Genomic DNA, 22212 nt, shown 5'->3' with positions numbered 1-22212 from the left:
TGGTCGAATCACGGAGGTGGATGGAGGATGTAGAAGTACTAGGATTTGGTGGCTTCAGTGATGTTGCTGCCTGATGAGCGTTGAGCGTGGGTTACCCTCTGTGCCCTGGTCCCGCTCCTGAATGTGCAGCGTTTTTGGAATTAAAGGCGTTGTTCTTAATTGAATAGGATTACTCCCCTTTAAAAATTTTATTATCTGTGCGCTAAATAAACACATGGAAGGATTTGTATTTTCTTTCACTTTTTACTTGTAGGTGTCAGTGGGGATAGTACAATGTTAGTGTGATTTAAGCCTGTGTAAAAGAGGCTGGAATTCACCCTTTAGCAAATCAGCTAGCTAAAGATCCTCAAGTTGCCATTCTTTAATCTGTATGGTTGTATTCACTGTCTGTGTTTTAATTTGACCAAGAAATGTATGTCTGTGGTAGGTGTTTCATTCCTTTCTTTAAAAAAATTAATAAATAATCGTCTAGATTAGCAGAAGGACATCAGTCTTACTTGTCCTGGTTGGATAAAGCATGCATGTATGTTCAGGTTGTTGGAAATGTGTGTTTCTGCTGAAACATTTGTCTCTAATTATGTATCTTGGAGCTCTTATTCTGAAAGTGCTTTCACTGTTTTTTCGGAAGTGGTACTGAGCACTTTCTCTTCCCCAGATGAGATCTCAATAAGAGAGGCAATACATTGATGGACGATGGCTCTGTGATGGAGTCAATCAGCCAGTGCAGTCATTTGTCTCCTGGGGATACAGGGTAGAGCGCATCATTAGCAGCAGAAGGGGAGGCTTTCCTCTGTAATGCTAATAGGGCAAGGAAGCTCTGGTTGATGCCTGTTTCCTCAGTTATTACAGGTGCCTTACGGAGAAACAAAACCGTTTTCATTTGTTATTTGTAACAGTCATGGGTGTTGATCAATTTAATAAAAATATTTAATAAGCTCTAGGAAATGTTTCCAGTTCAGCATGATACTAGGAATTTGTAAACCTGTATCGCCTAAAACTGCTTGTTGTAAAAATGGTGAATTATTTTGGGGGAATTATATGCATTTTATTCATTTTACAAACAAGTAGCTTGACTTGTGTAGGAAAGACTGGCAGCTGCCCAAAGGACGGTGTGTCTTGATGGGAGTTGAAAGTGAAGCTGGTGGGTTGCAGAAGTTACTTTAATAGTGTCTGATGGCGTCGGGTTTCCATCAAAGCAAAAGACAAAGCACACGGTAGCGACGGCAGGTGGCTTGTCCGAGGGACGGCTGGGTGGCGCGCTGTTGTGCGGTGACAGTAACGAGTTAGCTTCGAGGTAGCTTGGTGTGCTCCAGGTGGTAGGCATCATCCAGGGCTGCAAACCATGTATAAGCAGTATCTCAGTGTCCAGACGTGATTAATTCCCCTGTGACACACAATGAAACTATATATGTTGGCAGAAAAGTGTTATTCCGGATGGCTGGCGGGTGTTTCTGTGTACCCACCAGCACTGTGAGCGGGGAGGTGGCACCCGGGGCACTGCTTGTTGTGGGGGCTTCACCCTCCCCCCCGCCCCCAGCCTTTTTAGCTCTCTGTGACTCTGAACAATTAGGTAATGCATGCATAGGTTTACCTGTCTGTAAGGCGAATGTACTAAGAAATCCCTACCACGTATGGCTTATAGGAGGTTAAGTTAATTTTTGGAAAACACTTCAGAATCCTGAAATGTCTTCTCAAAAACTGCATGTGAAATCAGACTTAAAAAACAGTGTTTATCTTCCTTTCTCTGAACTGTATAGATAATCGTTTAAAAATAAGAGCAAGGGCAGCAAGAAAGCAAATGATGAAACAACTGCTGGAACAGCGTGGTGGGTAGACTTTGTGCACTTCATTTCACTGTCATGTACGGCGATGTCTTCGCTCCTAATGCATCAGTGGAATGGCACAGCTGTGTGCTGTATGGGTACTAAAGGCATGGGATTGTTAGAGTTGCACAATTTTACATGTGGGTTAGCAGAATAAGGAACACGCATAATCATGGGTGTGGGAATACAGTACTCTGGCAGCAATTAAGAGTTATTAATTAGAAGTACTTATTACCGGATGTGACTCAAGTTAGTTGTAAGTTGCTTAACTTCTGAGGTCAAAAGGATCTAATGCATCCGAGACTAGTGTTATTAGCATCCGTGGGGCTGTGGGGCTATCCACAGGGACGGTCTGTAATGCCAGAGCTCAGACTGAAACTTTGAGGTTCATTAAGTGACTTATTGACAGTTACAGTTTCGCAGCACCTCTGCAAGCTGGGACCACACCTTTGCATTCAGAAGTTTAGACCTATGAAGGGTTTGTTTAGACTCCTAGGTTGCATCGTCTGGGAATGTACAAGCATGTACTGGGAATTTACGCTGCTGTCCTGAGAGTCGCTACTATTCAACCAGCATTCAAAGAAGTGATAGTGAAACTTCATAATAAACAAAAACTTCACTGTCTGTATGAAGAGGATGACATTTTTTTCCAACTACAAATTAACCAATTGATACAAAAATCAACAATGAACAGGGCGGTAGAACATCATGCCCGTATGCCACATACATACTCTGTAAATGCATGGGAAATCACACCTTCATGTTCAGCGTATGCATTTATAAAGCTGTAAAATGTGAGGACAGTCTCACCGCTTGTGCCTGGAAGAGGCATTACTTCTGCCAATGGCTGGGCATGTCAAGCAAGTAATGGGAAAAGGTCCGTAATAAGGTACCTGTTGCAGTTCTGTGCCAGTTCTCAGGGTTTTTCCTAATGTGCAGGGAGAGTGAGGGATAACACCTAGCAGTAGTTTGGTTTTATTTCCATCTCTTTAGTTTTTCCCCTTTTGCCCTTTTTTTTTGTTTTGCATCGCAAGCCAGACTGACTTTCCCACTGGCACTCTGAATTCAAAGCTATGAAATTGTATAGCTATGTACTACGCTTGCTTGTGAAGGCTTTTAAAAACAATTATTAGTGGTATTTTTTTTTACATGAAGGCATATAGCGTAAGGAACAGGTTTACTTAGTCATGGGTGTGGGAATATGGATGTCGTGCTAAGAAATTAGCTTAATAACGGTTGGTTGCTTTTTTTTTTGAGTGTGCTAGCATTTGCAAATCTGTCTTGGTCTGACAGGTAGTTGATGCTTGTGGAGAATGTAACCTTTTGCTCTTTGCATTGGTTTTCTGAATCATGTCCAGAGGCTGCGGAAGTCAGTGCAGCACTTTGTTGTCAGCTGCAAGGGCTGGATCAGGTCTCTGAGACCGATGCATTAAGAAAGGGTATAAGTTGACGTGAAACTTAACATGGTTATCTTTTGTGATCTTGCATTGTTCCAAGACTATTTTTTCCAGGGTGTTTTTTTTAATAGATAAAAAAGAATTGAGAAATGAGTTGTATAAAGCCCTAAACAAGTCTCAGGGGGAGAACTTGGTCTGTGTCCATGTAAGCAGACAACTTCTCAGATGGCTCGTTTCTCTCAGTCGTCCTGGAGCCTCTAAAGTTTGAACAGCGGCTGAGACTGGTAAAACTTTGGATCTGTTTTTTTTAAAGTGCCATAGACGGTGACCAAACATTTTCTTGTTTTTAAGCAGAAACAAGCAAAATACCCAGAAAGTCCAATATATTCACCAAATTCTGTGAAGCCATAGTTCTTGATATGTCTCATCTGTCTAAAGTTTATTCTTTCTACTGCCAACTGTATAAAAATCTTGGTTTTGATGTTAGGTAATATGAGGATTAGAATATTTGTACACTGTGTGCTCACTTGGATCAAAAAAGTTATATTCCTTCCCCATGGAGTTGTATCCATGCGTTTGCTCATATAGCCAGCAGATTATTAGTAGGTAAGATGGGTCAATTATCAGTGGCATGCTGCTTTTCCTCCCTGCTCTAGTTCAGAGTATTATCATTAGCAGCTTTTAAAGTAAGGCTCCTCCTAGAAGAATTTCTGGCTCGAGGCAGAAGAAGTTTTCTTACCAGTTTTGAACTACTGGGACTATTGTGTTTTTTGAAATCCTATTCATCACTTCACAAAACTTCTGCAAGCACGTCTTGAATCATGCATAGCCTGAAGAATATCCTAGGGGTAGGGAGACATAAATAATTGTTTAATTGGGCTCCTCTGCTGTGTAGCTTATATCATGTTGAGTATACGGAAAGGACTGATTTTATTTAATGTTTTACTGTAACAATTCTCTAAGTCCTAAGCTGAGTGTTTATCTTAGTAAAATTTAATGTGGTGTTAAGCAAGACATGCAAATGTGTTTTGACTTAAGCTTTTAGTTTGTGAATAAAAATGTTGCACATCTCTCACCTTTCAAATGTTTAGTAATTATTGTAACTGAAGTCTTACAAGGAGGAGTCTTACAAGGAAAATGACATCCTATTGGAAGGAAAAAACTTTGTGATTAACGCAAATAGTTACTTAATAACTATTTTTACATTTCGTTAGATGTATGAAAAAATATGTCTTCAGTGGTTGTTAGCAGAGATGGCAAAAATCTGAGTAATATATCAACATTGTTTTCATTAAAAATACAGTGATATTCTCCTACGTATGCACTTTTGACATCCAGCTCATAGGCTTAAAATGAATGTAAAACTTCGCTTTTTATACTCCAGGAAAATATGCTCTTGTGCTCAAAACATGCAGCAAAAGCAATCCCATGAAAATCAAGTAGAATAATAGAGTACAGCCATTTCAAAATATCATTACAATAGTTAAGTAATTATCCCACTGCATGACTTAGCAGGAGGATAAATAATGCATGTAGAATTGTATTGGAGCTTGCAAGGAAGATTCATGCTGTTAGAGTGGATGGGAAGGGTGAAGGCAGAGCACGCGTCCGAGGAGAGGGTCTGCTGGGTCTGGTAGCTGATGGTTGAAACCTTTCAGTGCCTGCGATAACGAAGATGCAAGAGAGACCCAATTTTCTGTTTTTCATACAAGTTCAAGATGGTCTTTGGAATCTTCCTTTGCTGTGTTAGCACAGCTTGACTCCAGCTGCTTGTTGGAGCTGCCCGGCTGGTCTTGAGTGGGTGGATGCTCGGCTTTGGGGTGTGAGCATGGCCATCCTTTCGGGGATTGCCTTTTGGAGTAGTGGAGCAGGCACCCAGCGGGGTCTGGCTGTGCTGCTGCCTTCCCAGGGGAGCTTGTGAAGGGTGGAAAATGCCCAAGATGGCATTGCCTCGGGGTGCTGATCCCAGCAGCTCACTGCCTCTCCTGGCCTGCTGCTCTTAATTTCTCTGTATTTCACCCACATTCTGTGTGTTACCACTGTAGGTCTGAGCTGCTCCTCGCCTGTTATTTGTTGGTGGAGAGGGCTACTTAGCGCGTTAATGCAAGGCTTGGAGTCCCATTCGCAGCGTGTCCCAGCCCCTGACTGAGCTGTGAGTCTGGTCAGCAGGAATATTGGCTGTTTTTTCAGTGGACAGATGAGGGTTTTGATTTTTCTTCCGTTCAGCTAGAACTGAATATTCCGAATCTGTCAGTTGCTGTCAGGAGGATTGTACTTTGGATTAGTGAGCTACTGGAAGCAGTTTGAATCATTGCAGCTAAAGGCATGCCAAACAGCAGTATAATTAATAGTTATATAATGTCACCAACAAGCTTAGGAAACTAGAATGTAACTTGGAAAGAAATACAGCCCCATGCAATCCCTGCGTCGCATAAAGACCACTGTGCATTTAAAGGATGATGCTTTCCTTCACAGGACCCTTATTGTTAGGGCAGGTTTGTTGCTGTTGTGTAGGTTCCATCACACGACGTATGGAAGCACCTTTCTGTGCCTTTCCCCTTCCCTTCTTTTTCTCTGTCTTTCTCATCAGGACCTGGTCAAACCAAGAACCCTGCTCACCTTAGGCTTGTTGGGGCTATTCTTTGCTTCTGGGATTCCAGAAATCTTCGATTGCTGTGTAACTATGGATGCTACATGAAATAACTCTTCAGCTCATGAAAATAATAAGCATTTTTGTTGTTGTGCTTTTTAATAGAAATTTCAGGGAAATTGCGCAATACCTTTCTGTTATACAGTACTAGTAAAACTCTGTCAGCCCTTTACCACTTGTGTTTTTAGGGAAACCAAAATGGTTATTGATTTCCAAAGTAGTTTCTGTTTTGTGACAAGCTTGAACCTGTCTGGAAAAGCTGTGTATTTCAGCAAGGCAGCAGATGAGACTGTGTGCCTGAGACCTCCCGTCTTGTAGGTATTGAACTGGAGGTGTAATGCTTTCAAGTTGTTTGTTTAACTTCTGTGAGTATCTTAAGCACGCGGAGATGGGGATCAAAATTCTGAGGTGTCGCTCTAATTCTGGGTGAGTTTGATTAAAAAGTAATGTAATTATGATTCCCTTGTCTGACTGGATGCTTTAGTTGTCTTAAACCCTTACACTCCAACATCTGAAAATATTTTTTCCTCTTAGTTGACATGTAGATGTGGCACTTAGGGACATGGTTTAGTGGTGGACTTGGCAGTGTTAGGTTTACAGTTGGACTCTATGATCTTAAAGGTCTTTTCCAACCTAAATGATTCTATGATTACATGAAAAAAGGAGAATTATGCTGGTACAGAACTTGGTATTTCTGTTTCTAAAAAAGTACCTTATTAAATATATTGATTGGTGATTAATTAGAAAGTAATTCTCACATCTAAAAAGAGCAACTTTATATTAAAATGTGATACTACTGCTAAGCAAATGTAAGGCTGCCTGCCCTCCAGTTTTGTATCTTCACTGCCTCCCCGTGTGTCAGTTTGCTCAATATTCACTGCTGTTGACCTTGGATAATTAAGAGAAAAGTCTGCTGTTCTGAGGAGATAAATGCAGCTTATGTTTGTAATGTGGCTGATTAGCTCAGTTGTGACAGTGTAATTTTATGTCTGTAGTTTCTGGCAGGATGGATGCTGCCTTTGCAAAACTTGATGTCCCTCTTCTCTTCTCCCTGATACCCAGCTGAAGTTGTTGGTGAAAATCTCCCAGGACTCCGAGATCTGAAACTTGCAATGGACCTCTTCAATTTTCAATGAAAATAAATTTAAAGTAATATGGGCTTCTTTTACTTACTGAATCACTTTTTCACTTTCAGCCTATTTCCAGTGCAAATGCAAGGCTGCAGTTGTGCACTGGGTGGGGGTTTGAGATTCCTGGCCAGTACAGTGGCTGGAGCGGGGCTTGGTGCACGTGGACTATCCTCTCCCAGAACAGGGTCGGTGTCAGTGTTGGCTCTTGAGAACTGGAGCACGCTGGGGCCGTCAGCGCTGTGTGCTGGGGGCTGAGTGGAGATTAGAGAAACACCAGTGGAAGGGAAAGGCTGAATCATAAAAGCAACAAAAAATTACGGAGAAGCAAAATTTTTTTCAGGTCTGTGAAAGTTATTTGTTAAAATTTCAAGGTAGAGGACTGGTGGGCACTGAGGTCTGTTTGCCAAATCCCTTGCTCTTTTATTTTTCTCTGTGCTGTCACTTGGACTTCATTTTTTACTTGCTCTCCATGAGTTACTTGGACCCTTTGTAATTTGAAGTACATACTTGTTTACAGTGTGAGGGCTGTTCGCTTTTTAAACAAATCCATGATGATCACTCAATTGCATGGTATTTTGGTGGGCTTTTTTCTTAGGGTAGGTTTTCAACTTGAGATGCTCTACTGCTATATTTGCGCTGGCAAAGTACTCTGGGCTGAAGATTGCTAATAAAGTTGCATTTTGGGGGGGGGTTTGGTCTTTTTTCTAATTATTATTACTATTTAATAAAACCATCTTAGGACTAGAAGAAGCTATTCAAACCAAAGCACAGCTTTATAAGGGTAGCTGCATCCATGCTGGGTTTTTTAAAGCTGGTGTCAAGCTCTTTACATTCTTGAGAGACAGTACTGTGATGGTAAATTTTGTATTTTGCCAGGTTGTCCTTTGTTAATACACAGTGGGGCACTGTTCCTGATGGGATCTTCGGGTGCTGAGGCGGTATCAATAATTTTCAGGAAGATTTGGCACATGGTTTTTACAGACTCTTTGCTTTTGAAGTCAAATCTGCAGCCTTGAAAATCTTCGGGACTCTGTAATCTTCCCCTCTACAAGGGTATTATTTATTTGGGAAATTGCATAATACTTGTTATGCAAGCAGTCTCTTTTCAGCCACTGTGTAAAGTGTATTATAGAAAAAAGTGTAAATTTTTTTTTTAAAATTCAGGGAGCAAGTGGCAGAAAATAAATCCCACATCTGAGATGTTTTAATGAAGAGAGGTTTTAATTGAAGGCTGTATTCTGTTTATTACAGAGGTAAGGCAGAACTGAAAGCAGTTGCAGCAAACGTTCACACCTGTTTCCACAAAGAAATTCAATTCCCACCGTGCATCTGAATCTGAGAAATGGTGATTGAGTGGACAGACTGTGTTACGGATAAAATCAACATAGGTCTATTGAATTGAAATATATTTTTCCAGGAATTTTCCTAGTAAACAACATCTTACGTGAAATCTATCCATACCTTACTTTACGACATCTCGTGTAAGGATTTACTGCTTACACTAAGTTCTAGGTCCTTTTTCACATGTCTCTACATGTCCTGAAATAACTCATTTTATAGACATCTCTCCTTTTCCTCTGCAGGCTGGTGCATGGTCTTGTTTTTGAGTTTCCCTGAGAAGCTGGTTTTAAAAAAGCAGCAGTTGATACAGTGGAGTATTGCTGGCGTTGTAGGAGGACGCTGGAGTCCTCATCCCCTTTGCACCTTCTGTGCGTGCAGGCAGGACTGGCGAGGCTCGGACTCTACCCCGTTAAAATACAGTGTGGCTGCTTCCCAGCGTTGGCGGCCATAGAGGTTTTACATTCAGGTTCTAGCTGCGTGCCTTGAATATATCTGTTTAGCTGAGAAAGGGTTGTTTCATGTAGTATGTCTGAGTAGAATAGTTAGTCACTTGAACAAAAGAGACTTAAAATGAAGCTGTTAATTGTCACAGCCGGTGACTTTTTTCTGTGTGTTGCTGCCAACTGAGAGTGTTTTAAACTTGCATCTGAGGTATGAGAAGACCCATACCTCTTATCTGCACCTCCCTGAGTAAGGAAAGCAGTCATTCAATTACTCTCTATAATTAGTGTACTTCAGCGTGTAGGCAGGTGTTAGTTATTCATGGACTTTTTCACTGTCTCTCACTTTTCCAGGGGCGTCTGCCTACCAGTCGTCTTCCATCGCCTCTGTCCCAAGGTGTCAGGGATGATCCTTTCCCACTCAGGCCTGTGTGATGGGCAGGCTGCTCTGGAGAGTTGTGAAAAGGGGGGAAGTTTAGACGAGTACGAAAATCAGTCCAGCTGATGTAAAAATATCCAGGTTGAAAGAATGTGAGAGATGCCGTGATTGCAATAATGTATGAAGTATTTAGAATAACTTGTCCAGTTTTGCGTGGTTGCCCTGAAAGCAGGCTTGCAAGTCTAAAGGTCAGGTTTTTAACTACATGGGGCTGGTTTAGACTAAGCTTATACCTTCCCGTAGAAATTGTTGAAAAAAACATCACGACCCTAGTACTGCTGTTGCTGCTGCTTTCTGTAAAATGCAGTTGTAGGTATTGCAGCATCCAAAAGGTTTACTCATCACTGAACACTTGTAATCCAGGCAAGTTGTCTGTGTGCCTGTGTATGGTGTGCAGGGTGTGCGCGTATACCATTGAAATAGTTTAACTGCATGAGGAACTTTGCTTCACCTGTCTGTAAAATTCTGGAAAAAAAACCCCTTAGACTCCATGTTATGTGAGTGATTTTTCTCCTGTGAGAGGACCAGAGGAGAATAAATGACCCAAAATTCTTGGTGGTAGAAAAAAAAGAAATATGAAAGAGGATTTTGTTGCTGGAACCTGTCTTATAAAAGCGGCGGATGAGCGTGCCTGTGAAGCTGCTGTGGTGGTTTTATTTGTTTTTGAAGCAGTGAAGAAATAATTTGTGAAAGGCCTGGCTCCTGCTTTTGCAGCGGGCACTGTGCGTGGGCATGCTTTCTCTGCTGCTCGTTAACAGGCCAGCTTCATTAGACTTGATGATTCAAGGTTCGTTTTATAAGCTTATTTTCAGGTATTTTATGTCACTACATGTCAGTTATTGAAATGGTAGCCTTTGAGAGACAACATCTGTTTAATTTAGAAATCCACTTTTCTGAGAAACACCTTCTTTTATCGAATACTTTGACTGGCATCTGTGTCTGTTTTGGTGAAACTTGTTTTAGCTGGTACTGTGAAGATCTTTACTTAAGAGGAACAGGGTGACTGTTGGTGCCGTGTGGTGACAGAAGAGCACTGTTGAGGCTGAAGGTGTATCCACACAGCAAATGCATGTGTGGCTGTAGAACAATTCCTGACAATGCTGAAGATAGAGCGGCGCAGGATCCGTATGCTCTCCTGGCACTGTGATTCCCCATTTCAGTCCATGCCGCATCCCCAACCATCAAGTCGTTGCTGCTCTTTTTGCCCCATGTGACAATTACTGCTTTATTTTGCTGCGTAAAACACAACCATGAACGCGCGCTACAGCCTGCTGAGAGTGTCGGATGTGCTCGGCCAGCCGCTGTGACTTCTCACCTGTACTCTGGCTACGGCCACCACCGCTAGCACCGGTGGGAGCACACATTCACACGGGCTCTCCTGTGGTCAGCGTGGGGCTTTGAAATCCTGTCCTGATGTCAGGTGTGTTAGATCCCAGCACTGCTGCTGTTAGCCACGTTAGAGTATCGCAAGTAGCACAGCGCTCTATATACATTGCAATCATGTTTCTTTTTTTGCTGGCTAGGTGTACGTGATATTAGGAGAACTGTAGACCTAGATTTACATTTAATGCAAGTATGCTGTTCCCAAAGGAAGTAAAGCAAGACTTGTGCTCTGTCAAAACGCTGGCTTTCCATGGAAGTTCCTGTAGAAGAGCTCTATCGTTGATGTCAAAATGAGCATACTTGTTTGCAAAGGATGTTCAGTATCCGGGTTTCCTGCTACAAATGTGTGTTTAAAAGGTTCATGTTGTTACTCTTCCTTCAGCCCTGATCCCTCAGTAAGTTGGTCCTTTGCCCCTGTAAGGCAAAAGTCGTTCACTTGAAGTTGGTGGGATTGGTATCGCTGAGGTTGAACTTCAGTGGAGGATGGATCGTCTGAAACGGCACCTAAGTGCGTTTGTTCGTCAGCAGAGAAGTCGGACGCTTCCCAAGCATTTGGTGACCATACCAGCATCTCTGGGAAATGTCTGCAGCCTCTAAGGAAGGAGCAGAGACTTCTTTTCCAACTCGTGCTGGTGTTTTTTTAAAAGTTGTGTAAGTAGCATTTAAGTTACATCGAGCTTAGACTGTATAACTTGTTGGTTTTTTCCCTCTTCACCTTCACTACCTTCTTTCAGCTTAATATGACGCTTGGGAAAAAAAATAGGATTTTTTTTTTTCAAGCAAGCTCTGAGGTGATTTGCTACCTTTTCCTTTAGAAAAGACTTGAAGCTTCTTCTAAGTTCAGAAGAACATAGCTACCTGTGTTTCGAAGAGCAGCGTGGAGCGCCTGTCGGGGGCCAGGACTGCTTGTTGGTTTTGGATGAAGCCACTTGCCCTGTGCTGCCCTGGCTGCCACTGGGAGAGGAAAGAAGCTGAATAAACAGGGAAACTGTGAAATAAACAGAAACAAAACCAAACCTAGCCCCTGCCTCGGGGCGTGGGCTTGAGTCTGTGAAGCAGTTGTTTCAAAATTAGACTTTCTTTTGTTAAAAGGAGGCACATAAAAGCTTTTCTGCTTTTGTTTTTATGCCATAATGATAATTTCCATGTGTTTTTCTGTGTTATTTGATTGCTTTCAGTTTCTTCTGAGGAAACTTATTTGAAAAGTGAGCAGTTGTGTTATTGCAGCATTAAGGTGGTTGCTTCAACCTTTCCTACCTTGCGTACCCCCAGGTTTTCTAGCAGAAGTGACCATTTTCGGGTAGTGAGCTTAAGCCTACATGTTTTTCTAAGTTGCCACTCAGTCTTTTAAAGATGTTAAATAGACTTTAGGGGTTCCAGGTCGGGCTGCAAATACTTGTGCTGGGGTTTCAGCGCTCATGACCTTCCTCGCTGGTGTTTGCTGCGAGCGCCAGAGCTGCTGCTGCACTGGTGTTGACCCCGCTGGCTTTGTGCGCTGGCTTTGTGGCTGCGTTGAGAGCTGGCGAGGGGGAATAGGTGGGTTTGAAAAGCCGGTGGCAGGAGTGGGGTTCCCACGGGGAGTGAGGCAGGGCTGTCTCACGTGGCCAGTGCAGGCGGATGGGGAAGTTCTGCATAGGTTTGATTCCTGGCACTTGCTGCTGCTGCAAGTGACCCAAGAGATCATGGAAAGAGATGATGATGAGCAAATGTTTTCTAGTTTTTTACGCTAGATGGTTTATATGTGTGTAATTGCTCACAAAGTTATGCTAGCCCCAAAAGCTTTTGCTCCTTTTACTCCCCAGTTTTGGTGCAGAGCAAGGGTATGAGCTCCTTAGGAAGTGGTTGCTCAACTCAGTCCCTGCCGCTTTCTGTAATGCGTTTGTGTAAAAACAAGGTTCTGTTTTTAGCTTGCTTTAACTTGGAAATTCTGGTGATAAGCAATTAGCTGCACAAATCCAGGAAGAAATTAGAGGAGGAAGCAACATAAAATAGCAGAATCTCACTGAGTCATTTTTGCAAATCTCTAGAAGCCAGTAATTTCTCTAATCTGATAGATGTGTATCGCCAGTGTGGTGCAGTCCTGGGGCTCAGAAAACCTTAATTTATTTTCTTCTGCTGTAGTCATCCTCAAGGAAGCAAGTTGCTGTTTGTCACAGTTTCCCCATAGTTAAATGGAAATAAACCTAACCCAGGGGCGTCTTGACAAATACACCCAAGACTGAGGTGCCTGAATGTTGTGATGCAGAGCGCTGGATGATACACTTGAACCAGAACCAAACTCAACGCAGTTGGACTGCGTAGTAGTGCTTTTCAGGACTTTCTTTTAGTTGTTCTGTTACTGTGTTTGCTATTACAAAGTAATTAGCATGTGTTTATTAGCAGAAAAATAGGTTTATAATATGTTGTCTAAAAATCCCTGTATTTAGTTACATAGTTGGTAATCTTTATCTCTGTCTGCTCTCTGATAGTTCACAAAAAAATCCGTACTCTGACATCAGATACAAAGTAGAAAATCTTGGTGTGTATGGACAGCATGTGGTGGCTGAGGAGGTTGTGGAGGATGTGCCATGTGCAGTGCTTGAGCTTTCTGTTGTATTTTGTTGGACAGAGGAAGTGAAATTTCAGCTGTATTTTGTGTATTCTTTTCTTCCATTTCCAAGTAAGATCTCTGCCGGCTTCTGTGTTTCATTCATCTACAAACCAGTTTCACTTTCATTACGCTTTTTAGTTAGGCATGATGTTAAATTTGCATTTATTTGATATTTGCATGTTGTATGGTATTTCCTTTTGTATATTTGTCCTGTAAGAATTTACAGCGGTATTTACAGGGGTGATGTATTGCCTCACACTTGAAAATATCTCAGTATATCTTTTATACAGAAAAATACCCAAGCCTCATTTCTTTCAGCCCTGACTAAGTGCTGGGCATAGGTACAGTTTAATAGCGATCTCTTAAACTGGTGGGTGACAACTGACTTGGTCACAACTCACTTTTGAGCCCGTATCTCTGAATTTTCACTGTCATTATTTAGTTAACAGAAGGTGGGTTATGTGGAAAAAAAAAAAAAAGTTACTCAAATCCAGAATCTTTATGTGCAGATTTTGAGTCATTGCAAGATAACAATCAAGTGAGGACGGATATTTCGTATGGGAAAGCCCTGTGTTGACTCTCCAGCGTTCCGTTAAAGGATCGTGCTGAGCGCTGTTGCTCTTACCTTGCATATTTGCCTCTCGGAAGGCAAGCAACCTCTATCTTTTTCTCCACCAGTGCTGGAAAGCGTAGTATCTGGAAGTTTTGGGAGCCGTCGGCCGTTGCTATGCGGACACCGTTGGGTCCCGCTTTGTCCCGAGACTCTCCAGATGACATAGTGCATTAGGCTGACAAACCCACACGTGTTGCAGGTCAGGCAGGCTGCCAAGCGCTCAGCCAGCAGGGAGAAAAGGCATTAGGAATCCCAATAATCCACACATCGGTCTCCGTGTGCCGCTTGGTCAGTGGAGACCGAGCGAGTGAGTTGTGGAGAGATTGTGGGTATTAAGTGGGATGGGTAATGAAAGGCTGTGCTGGCGGTGATGTGAGACTCTTTAAATGGAAAATGACTTTAAATGATGGTGCCAGGGCAGTTGGAGTGATTTGCAGCTGGCACAGGTTTGCAGTGTAACTGGTAGTTTTCAGTGAGACTAACCACTTCTTTAGGATGGAGCACTAGAATTGTTTTGAAGAATTAAGGAAAAAGAAAAAAGAACTTTTAACTGAATTTGCTTGCTTTTCCTCCCTGGGGCTTGTACCAGAATGATGGCAGTTCAGGATTTTGGTTGTTGGTGTGGTACAAATAAATGCAAGCCATGTGAGCATACGCAAAGCCGCGAAATAGTAGTCATCAGGATGATAACAGTGGTAGGACACTCAAGAATACAATAAAATGAGCATTTTAGGTTCAAGATCACCTTAACTGAGAACTTTCTTGAGAAATGATAGTTTTGTTTGGACAAGTAGTTATCGTTGTGGTATGCAGATCAGAAGTTGGCTTGCAGAGGACTAGGAGAGGTTTCTGTTGTTTCAATTAATTACTCCTGACTTTTTGTTACGTAGGATGGTGCGCTCTGTTAGTTTTGTTTATAAAGGCGGTTGAGTTTCGCTATCCTACAACGTGCTAGGCACATGTAGGTAACTCGTGCTGGTACTCCAAGTAGGGAACCAACTGTTTACTAAATAGGTTTCTTCTAAGCCTTTCTAGTTAGGGAGAGGAAGAGCGTCTGAATTGTAATATTGTTTCCTGGCAAATTTTGAAACCATCTGGGTCAGTTCCTCATGCCCAGGAGTAATAATTCTGAAAGCAAAAGTTTCTGTGCTCTTGGGCTGTCATCTTCCCACAGTGCTTGAACAGCAGCTATGGATGGCAGCCCAGTGCCTGACTTCTCCTCCAGCTTTCCTGGGCTGCAGTGTATGCAGGATTGGGGTGCATTGTGCCGCCTGGATGGAGCTGGACACCCTGAAATGTCACTTGTACATCAGTGTTCCATTCTCAGATTGTGTTCAGAGGACACGTTGGAGAAAAAAAGCTCCTCTGAGCATGTGGTGGCCTTTCAAAAACACATCTGCCTGCCTCATTGTCCTTCAGTGTCTTTTATTCTTGTGTTTGGGAAAGCAAGTTGATTTCCTGAACAGTAAGGTTTCCTCCTAAACCATTGAAAGTGACTATTTCACCGCAGATTGCACTGGGACAGAGGTACGAAGGTGAGGTACCACTTACTGGTCCCAGCGGGTGCCAGCTCCCCGTGCTGCTGCCTGGTGCTGTGGTGGCTTCCCGGGCAGCGCTGGGGAGCAGCGGAGCAGGGTCTGCTCCACGTTGCAGCAGCCCTGGTGTGTCTCTTAAATTGCATAGCTGCCGCAGGCTGGAGCTTTGTTGGCAAAGCTACGTTCCTCGTTGTTCAAGGACTCTTGAAATGTTGCTTTCGTATCAAAGGAAATCCTATCATAGATGTGTTTTGGTTTTTGGGGATTTTTTTTAATAAAAAGGAGGTTTTTCTGGAAAAACTCAATTTCTGTCTTTTAGGTAAAGCCTGCAGCTTCTGATGTAGCTGAATTAAAATTACTGCCTTGCTCAATTGGCCTTTTTTTTATGGCATCCCTAGAGATCTAGGGCCTATTGAGACTATTCAGTATCTGTTGTAGAATTGGTAGTTTCTCATTTTGCTTCTGCATGAACTTAGCCTGGTAGATGATCAAGAAATCTTTTTTTCCTAAGTGTACAGCGTTCCAGTGTCATGCAAGCACAGTGAAATTTTACTGTGATAAACTAGCACATCCCTGCATTGCCAGGGAGCTCCGCAAAAGAGTTACTCGGAAATTTCTTCCGTTGTTTTTAAGCAAAGCTGTCGTGCCTCTCTATATGCAGGTTGGGTATCTGCGTTATCTGCATTTCTCAAGGAGTAAGTATTAATGCAAATTTAAGCATTATGCTTAAGTGACTGGAAACCCCTTTATGTAGTTCTTGCTAGTGACCATCACTCACAGGTTTGTAGGCTGTTTAAGTCCTGTCAGTACTGATCTTAAGACAGTATTTGAAAGGATAGACAGTGATTGCAAAAAATAACTCTTGATCTCTCTACATCAGAGCTGATTTTAAAACTTAGGCTCTAAGTTTTAAAATTTCAGTCTCCAAGTTTACAGAAATTGACCTTGTTTCAAAGTTAAAATTTACCTTCCATTTGCTAATAAAAGTTATGGATGTTGGAAATACGTTGTCAAAACAAATTCTGGACCAGTGATAACTGGTGTGCAGCTTCCAAATCTTAAGATCTCATTCAACTCTAGCTGTACAACAGGTGGTGGTTTAGACTGTTATTTAAATGTTGATTATTTGCAGACATAGATTAGACCATACTAAGTTTTCTCTTAAAAGATTGACAGGCCTCTTTGGGGAATGGTACTATATACAATGCCACGTTATTAGGCATTGTATGTCGATACGTACTCAAATTTGGAGATGCTTGAGCATGTTAAAAGAGAGAATGCTCTTTTAACTCATCCTTCTATAAGAGAAAAGTATGGGGTTTCCTTTGAGCTTACCTATTAGCATGCTTTTAAGAAGGATGCTTTTGGAAATGTATTATACTTTTTAGTTTTGTACAAACTTGGGGGAGGGGATTAACTTCACAATTTAACTGGCGTCTCTTTTTTTGGTAGGGAGCTCGTTTTATCAGCATCTCTCCTTTTTCTTGCTTGTTTTCCAAGTTTGGTCTCTCTCCTGCTGTGACTTTTGAGGCGTGAAACTTAAGTGTCCCAAAACGTGGAGGCAGGTGCTCTTGGATGGGACATGGCAAGCTGGATTAAAGGATGGTGTATACGTGGCAATTTCCGTTACTACTCAAGATTTCTGGGTCTGAAATGGAAATATGTGTATTGGCAGCAGTGATAAAGCACTTTTGTAATATCGAGTCTGGTATTCCTAGTTTTTCACTTAGTTAGAGTTGCTAAAACTATTCTTTTCCTCATATTTTAATTATTTTAATTTATAACACAGTAGCCATAAGCAGTTGTTTTGGGTAATCTATACATTAAATTTTCATCAGAGTCATTTATACCCTTACGCTGTCAACGGCACCTTGTTACTCAACAGGAAGTTTTGAGCCTACTTGCTTTCCTCAGGATTATACATAGCTTAATAAACAGTCAAATAGGAAGAAGTACTTAAGTAATTCATTTTCTTGTAAATCTGAGTATTTTATTATACACATCTTGGTTGCTGCCAGCTTTATGAACTGTTTTCAAGTTTTTGCTAGCAAGAGCAGCTTATTTTTGACAAGCAAGTAAAATCGCCTTAGTTTTATCATCGTTCTGGTGGTAGTAGGCAAGTAAATTTTGTGCTGAGATCAGTGAATTTTCCCAAATGATTTTGTAAGTCTTTGTAAATCATGGAACGTTTGGTATTTTGCCATTTTGCAGTATGGTGTGTCTGTAGATGAAAACACCAGAAGCAGCTGCACAACACATTTTACCATTTCAGCGTACAACCTGCTGAAGTACTGATTTGAACTTTCAGTAATGGATTAACCCGAAGCTCCGAGTGGATCAGTGAATGGGTCAATGGCATGATGAGGGCAGTTGCAATAAGTTCCTAGAAAGGAAGCTTGTGCAGCACTTGCAAAATATGACTAAAATTATTGGTAACCCAAGAAATTCACATGCCTAAGAAAAATGATTTAGTAATCTCAAGGCCATCTTTTCAATTCCAGGCTTAGTGTGATCTTTAAATTTACGGTTGCATCTCATTTCGTAAACACTCGGTTGTGGATTTTGTATATATTAGCACAGGTTTTCTACTGCTGTAGAACTTCTTCCCTACAAATGAATAGGAGGCAGTGTTTTTTTCAGAATGCTTAGCTGTGAACCTAACTACTACTGGTGGTAAGCAAATGCTTGGGCAGAAAGCGAGAAGGGGAGTTGTAAAGTTCTTGTTCAACTGGAATTTAGGGTGATGTTGCTATTGGGAATTGATGCTATTTTAATCTATTAAATATTTCAAATTTTGTTTCAAGCAGGAGAGATGTATTGTGCTCTTTTTTTCCTTAATTTCTGATTGTTTTTTTAAATGGGCCATTAAAAAAATCTTAGTAGAAAATTATTTTTTATGTAAAATAGTGGAAAAGCTGTAATTCGGGCTATGTACTCTTGTCTTAGATTTTATATACAGTCATGAATTGGAAGTAGCTTTATAATGTTTGTAAGCATAACAATGTTGTGATCATCTGGACAGTTCTGCCTCCCCATCAAACAAGACAATATGTGCTTAAAATGTGGCAAAATTGGTGTTTTGCCAATTCTTTACTCATTTTATATTTATTTAGAAGTGGCTTGGGGCTGCAGCCTCCACCTGTAGCTCCAGGGATGGAGCTGAGACCAGCCGGGAGCAGTCGCCATCATGGGAGCGGGTCTCTGCCAGGGATTCGGACTAGGCAGAGAAAGCAACTGCAGGGTGAGCATCTGCTGGATAGCCTCGGGGCTTCTGCTGGCACTCGTTAGCTGCTGCAGATTAGATATGAACTTATCTCCTGTTACGGTTTAGATAGGTACTACAGATGAGAGGATGGGCGAGACTGCCAGCACCGCGTGAGCTTCCGGGCAGGCTCTTAATCTAAAAGGAGAAACAGAGCAGTATTTCTTTCAAAACTTCAGCATGACTTTTGTTTTGTCTTCTGCAGACATAGTAAGTTAAATTTTACGGTATTAGTGGATAAGGAAACCTCAAGCTCCCTTCCAATAACTGATAACTCAGCATTGTTACTCACTACCACCACTATTTTTCCTCCATGCTCTGGTATCAAAGAGGCCTGAAGAACAACTTGTGTTTAACTCTTCCTTTTGCTGTCTTGTGATTTCAAATTAAATAGCTGCAAAAGGTGAGAGCTGTTGCTCTTGAGAAGGGCTGTTTTGCAGGAGACCTTGTACGGATGGCTCTTTGTTCTCCAGAGTGTACAGGAGCTTTTACTTGCTAGTCTTACCCTACTTGGTATTATGAACCGCATGGCTCTACAGAGGCATATCAGAATAAACCTGTAGTCCAAAATATGTGTGCCATACAATGTTAGACATCTTTTTTTGAATTATTTTTATAAGGATGTGTGGTGGAGAAGCAGAAAGGCCTAGGACAGTAAGGTAAGCAGAGCCTGTGAGACTGGGTGGAGAAGACCCAGGTTTATGATCAGTCTCTGGCTTGGTACCTTTTAACCAGAAAGCCCAGCCTGTGATTTATCCTTTGGTGGGGTGGGGGTGTGTGTGCAAGTTCTATATACTTGTAAAAATGCAAACAGTGGCGCTTCTCCACTGAAAATTTTCCAACAAATCCCCACATTGCCCCGTTCCCTGGCTTGGGGCTCTTTTCTTGCTGGCAGCCCACCAGGTCTTAAGTCCGGCTGTGCAAGGAGCACCATTTAAGGTGTTTTTTATTTAATTTGGTATGAAATTAATGGTCCCGATTTGCTTTCACGTTTGGTTTTGTGGTAGTGCCTATGTGACCAATTACAAGAAATGTTATTTGCAGTTTTCAGTTCTGTACTGTATTAGAATGGGTGTTTTGAGAACTTATGTGACTACTTGCAGCTTCAGCATGGCAAAATTCTGGTCAAACTGCTTCCAAAAACATTCTACGGCCCTGACTTTAGGCTGTTTTGTAATGGGATTATATGAAATAATGTATATTAAAAAAGAACTGTGAAAGTATTGAAAAACCTATTACGCTATGCTATTGAGCAGTCATACGAAATAGTTTCATAGATCAGTTCTGGAACTTGCTTAGTAGTGGATTTGCGATTTTTAGTGTATTTTCACTAAAAAAAAAAAAATCAGAAATGTGCTCTGCAGAATCTCTGCAGTGGCAATGCTGGGGATAAAACTCTTTGTTTTATACATTTGGATTTGTAAATATGCCCAAATAATTAAAAATAAGCAATGCTAAGGCTCCTGTAACAGTTAGGAATTGAGTATTCTTTTTACAGGCATCATTCAAAGAGCCTTAGCTCTACCATATAGTGGCAAATAGGCAGTGATGAGCTGCTTTTCAGCAAACAGTAATGCCTGTCATGTTGTGTAAATGGAGGTGGCAGCTTGCATTTCATTTAATAACTTTCCCATTCTTAATTTGATTAAAAAAAGGGGGGGAAAAATTGAAGAAAAGCAGGTTTTCACTGTAAAAGGCAGTGAGCTGGCAGCTTTGTGAGACCACTAAAGTACTGCTAATAATTTTGAAGTTTTTGAAGTTTAAAAACATCAGTACTGTGGGAAGTGTTCAAACTGTGAGAAATGACCTGAAGTCTAAAAACTTCTGGTGGACAAACGTAAAGTTTAAAATACTCTTCTTCTGAAACATGAACAGCTCAAGGTTTGTTGTCGTGGCCAGGAACAGTTATCGCAAAGCTGAGACTCCTTTATCTCTGCGTTGCTTATTCCTGGCTCTTACAAGGAGATGGGAGATAGCAGGCTGGATGGTCAAGGAGGACGTTGAACTCTTCGTTGGTGGCTTTCTGGAGGTGGCTGTACATTTTTAAATGTACATAGTTTATTTTGTGGCGAACAATTGTTTTGTTTGTGTGAAGCTGCTGTTATTTCACGATTTTTCCAAAATGTTCAGCCTTAACGCTGCGAGTCTCCCAAACACGTTGCTGTGCCCTTCTGTGCAAGGTTAGTAGCGAATGCTGTTTTCTTCAGCTGAAAGATAACCCTGTCCTGCTGGCGACGCTGTGAAAAACCAACACCTGCAGCCCAGAAGTGGATGTTCCTTAGATTAACTTCTTTATTTTTAATCTAAATAAAAACACAGCATTAGCATGTCAGTGTTAAAGGAAAATTCTGTTCTTTCAACAAAACAATGCTCAGTCACACATTTCTTGCTGTTTGTTCTTCTAGTCGTCTTTTACTGGTTTTATCATTGCCTTGTGGTCTTGTATTACATGGAGAACTTCTCAGACAAATGTATACAGCTTCCATACTGCTGTGCAGTGGTACACTGAGGACAATTTGTCCATTCATCCTTTTTCCTGTCGTTAAAAAGGACCGTGTGGTCATCACAAATGAGCTGGAAAATATGCATGCAAGAATGAGTGCTCACCCTGTCATGTTTATGGCTTAATTTCACCAAAGCTTTGGTTCTTCTGGAGGTAAAATTCTTTTTAAGGAGAAGTTAATTTTTTCTTTGTGTTCATGGGTTAGTTTCTAACCTTGCTTTACAGTATCGCTCAGAAGTATGCTTATTGTATTATTGTTCTGGCACTAACTGTTTTATAAACACTCACATACATACTTTTAGTCTTGTTTTCTTGTTTTTCTTTGAGCAAAGATATATTCATGTGTGACTAGGATTATTAAAATAATCATGTACTTCACACTGCACAGCGTATGAAACACATTTTCTCAAGGAAACGGTGAGCCGTTTAGAGGTCTGCCGGTATCGCCGCTTGCATCAAAGCCAGAACAGCATGAAATTATCCAAATCCTTGGTACTTCATGTTACATGAGGCTTTTGACTCTGAAATCCCACTTGATGCCACTTTCATTCTTCTGATAACATAGTTGTAGGAAAGTAAGAGCAATTGTAATTAGATCCACATTTCTGGGGATTGCTGGAGTCCCTCAAGGTCTCTGTGTGTTGCGGTGGGTGTAAAGCCAGCCACTGTCTCCACTCCGCAGTGTCTGCAGGAGGTGGGCGGCTTGCCTTTTCTCAAGGCAGCAGGACCAAAGAAATCCCAAACAGATATAGAAATTAGGGTCACACGAAAAATATGGTCCAGCTTATCCTCCAATATCCCTGTTGAAATCCAGGTCCGAGTAACTACCATGTGTTGGATGTGCAGTGATTTGTGCTGCTCTACTCCTAAGCCCAGTTGCAGGGGTTAGGAGTGGAGCAGCAGAATTCCTGGGCGTCGGTGCTCTGGATGTGGTCCCGAGACAGGCTTTAAAGGGAGGCTTTGAGATGCAGTGTTTCACTACTTGCATTTTCTTCTGTGAGATGCTTGCCACAACCTTAAAAGTACAGTTGTTTTGGGGGTGGTTTTTTAATTAATCTTTTTATTTCAAGAGCACAGTAACATAGGCAGTGAGCCCTTCAGGAAAG

The 22212-nt window shown here is 41.6% G+C and overlaps 1 protein-coding gene across 3 annotated transcripts in view; it reads left to right on the top strand.

Annotated features, from left to right (window-relative positions):
- Positions 1–22212, top strand: part of RYBP (RING1 and YY1 binding protein) — a 41800-nt gene that overhangs the window by 9722 nt on the left and 9866 nt on the right. The window contains exon 4 of one of the 3 annotated variants that reach the window (XM_059823312.1): positions 5081–5103. The exons of the other annotated variants lie outside the window; for them this stretch is intronic. Within the exon in view, the coding sequence (XP_059679295.1) occupies positions 5081–5103 (23 nt within the window). The remainder of the gene's footprint in view (positions 1–5080; positions 5104–22212) is intronic. 3 annotated transcript variants of the gene reach the window in all.

The sequence above is a fragment of the Gavia stellata genome, chromosome 12 (assembly GCF_030936135.1).
Source record: "Gavia stellata isolate bGavSte3 chromosome 12, bGavSte3.hap2, whole genome shotgun sequence".
Taxonomy (NCBI): Eukaryota; Metazoa; Chordata; class Aves; order Gaviiformes; family Gaviidae; genus Gavia; species Gavia stellata.
This window is presented reverse-complemented; position numbering and strand designations above follow the sequence as displayed.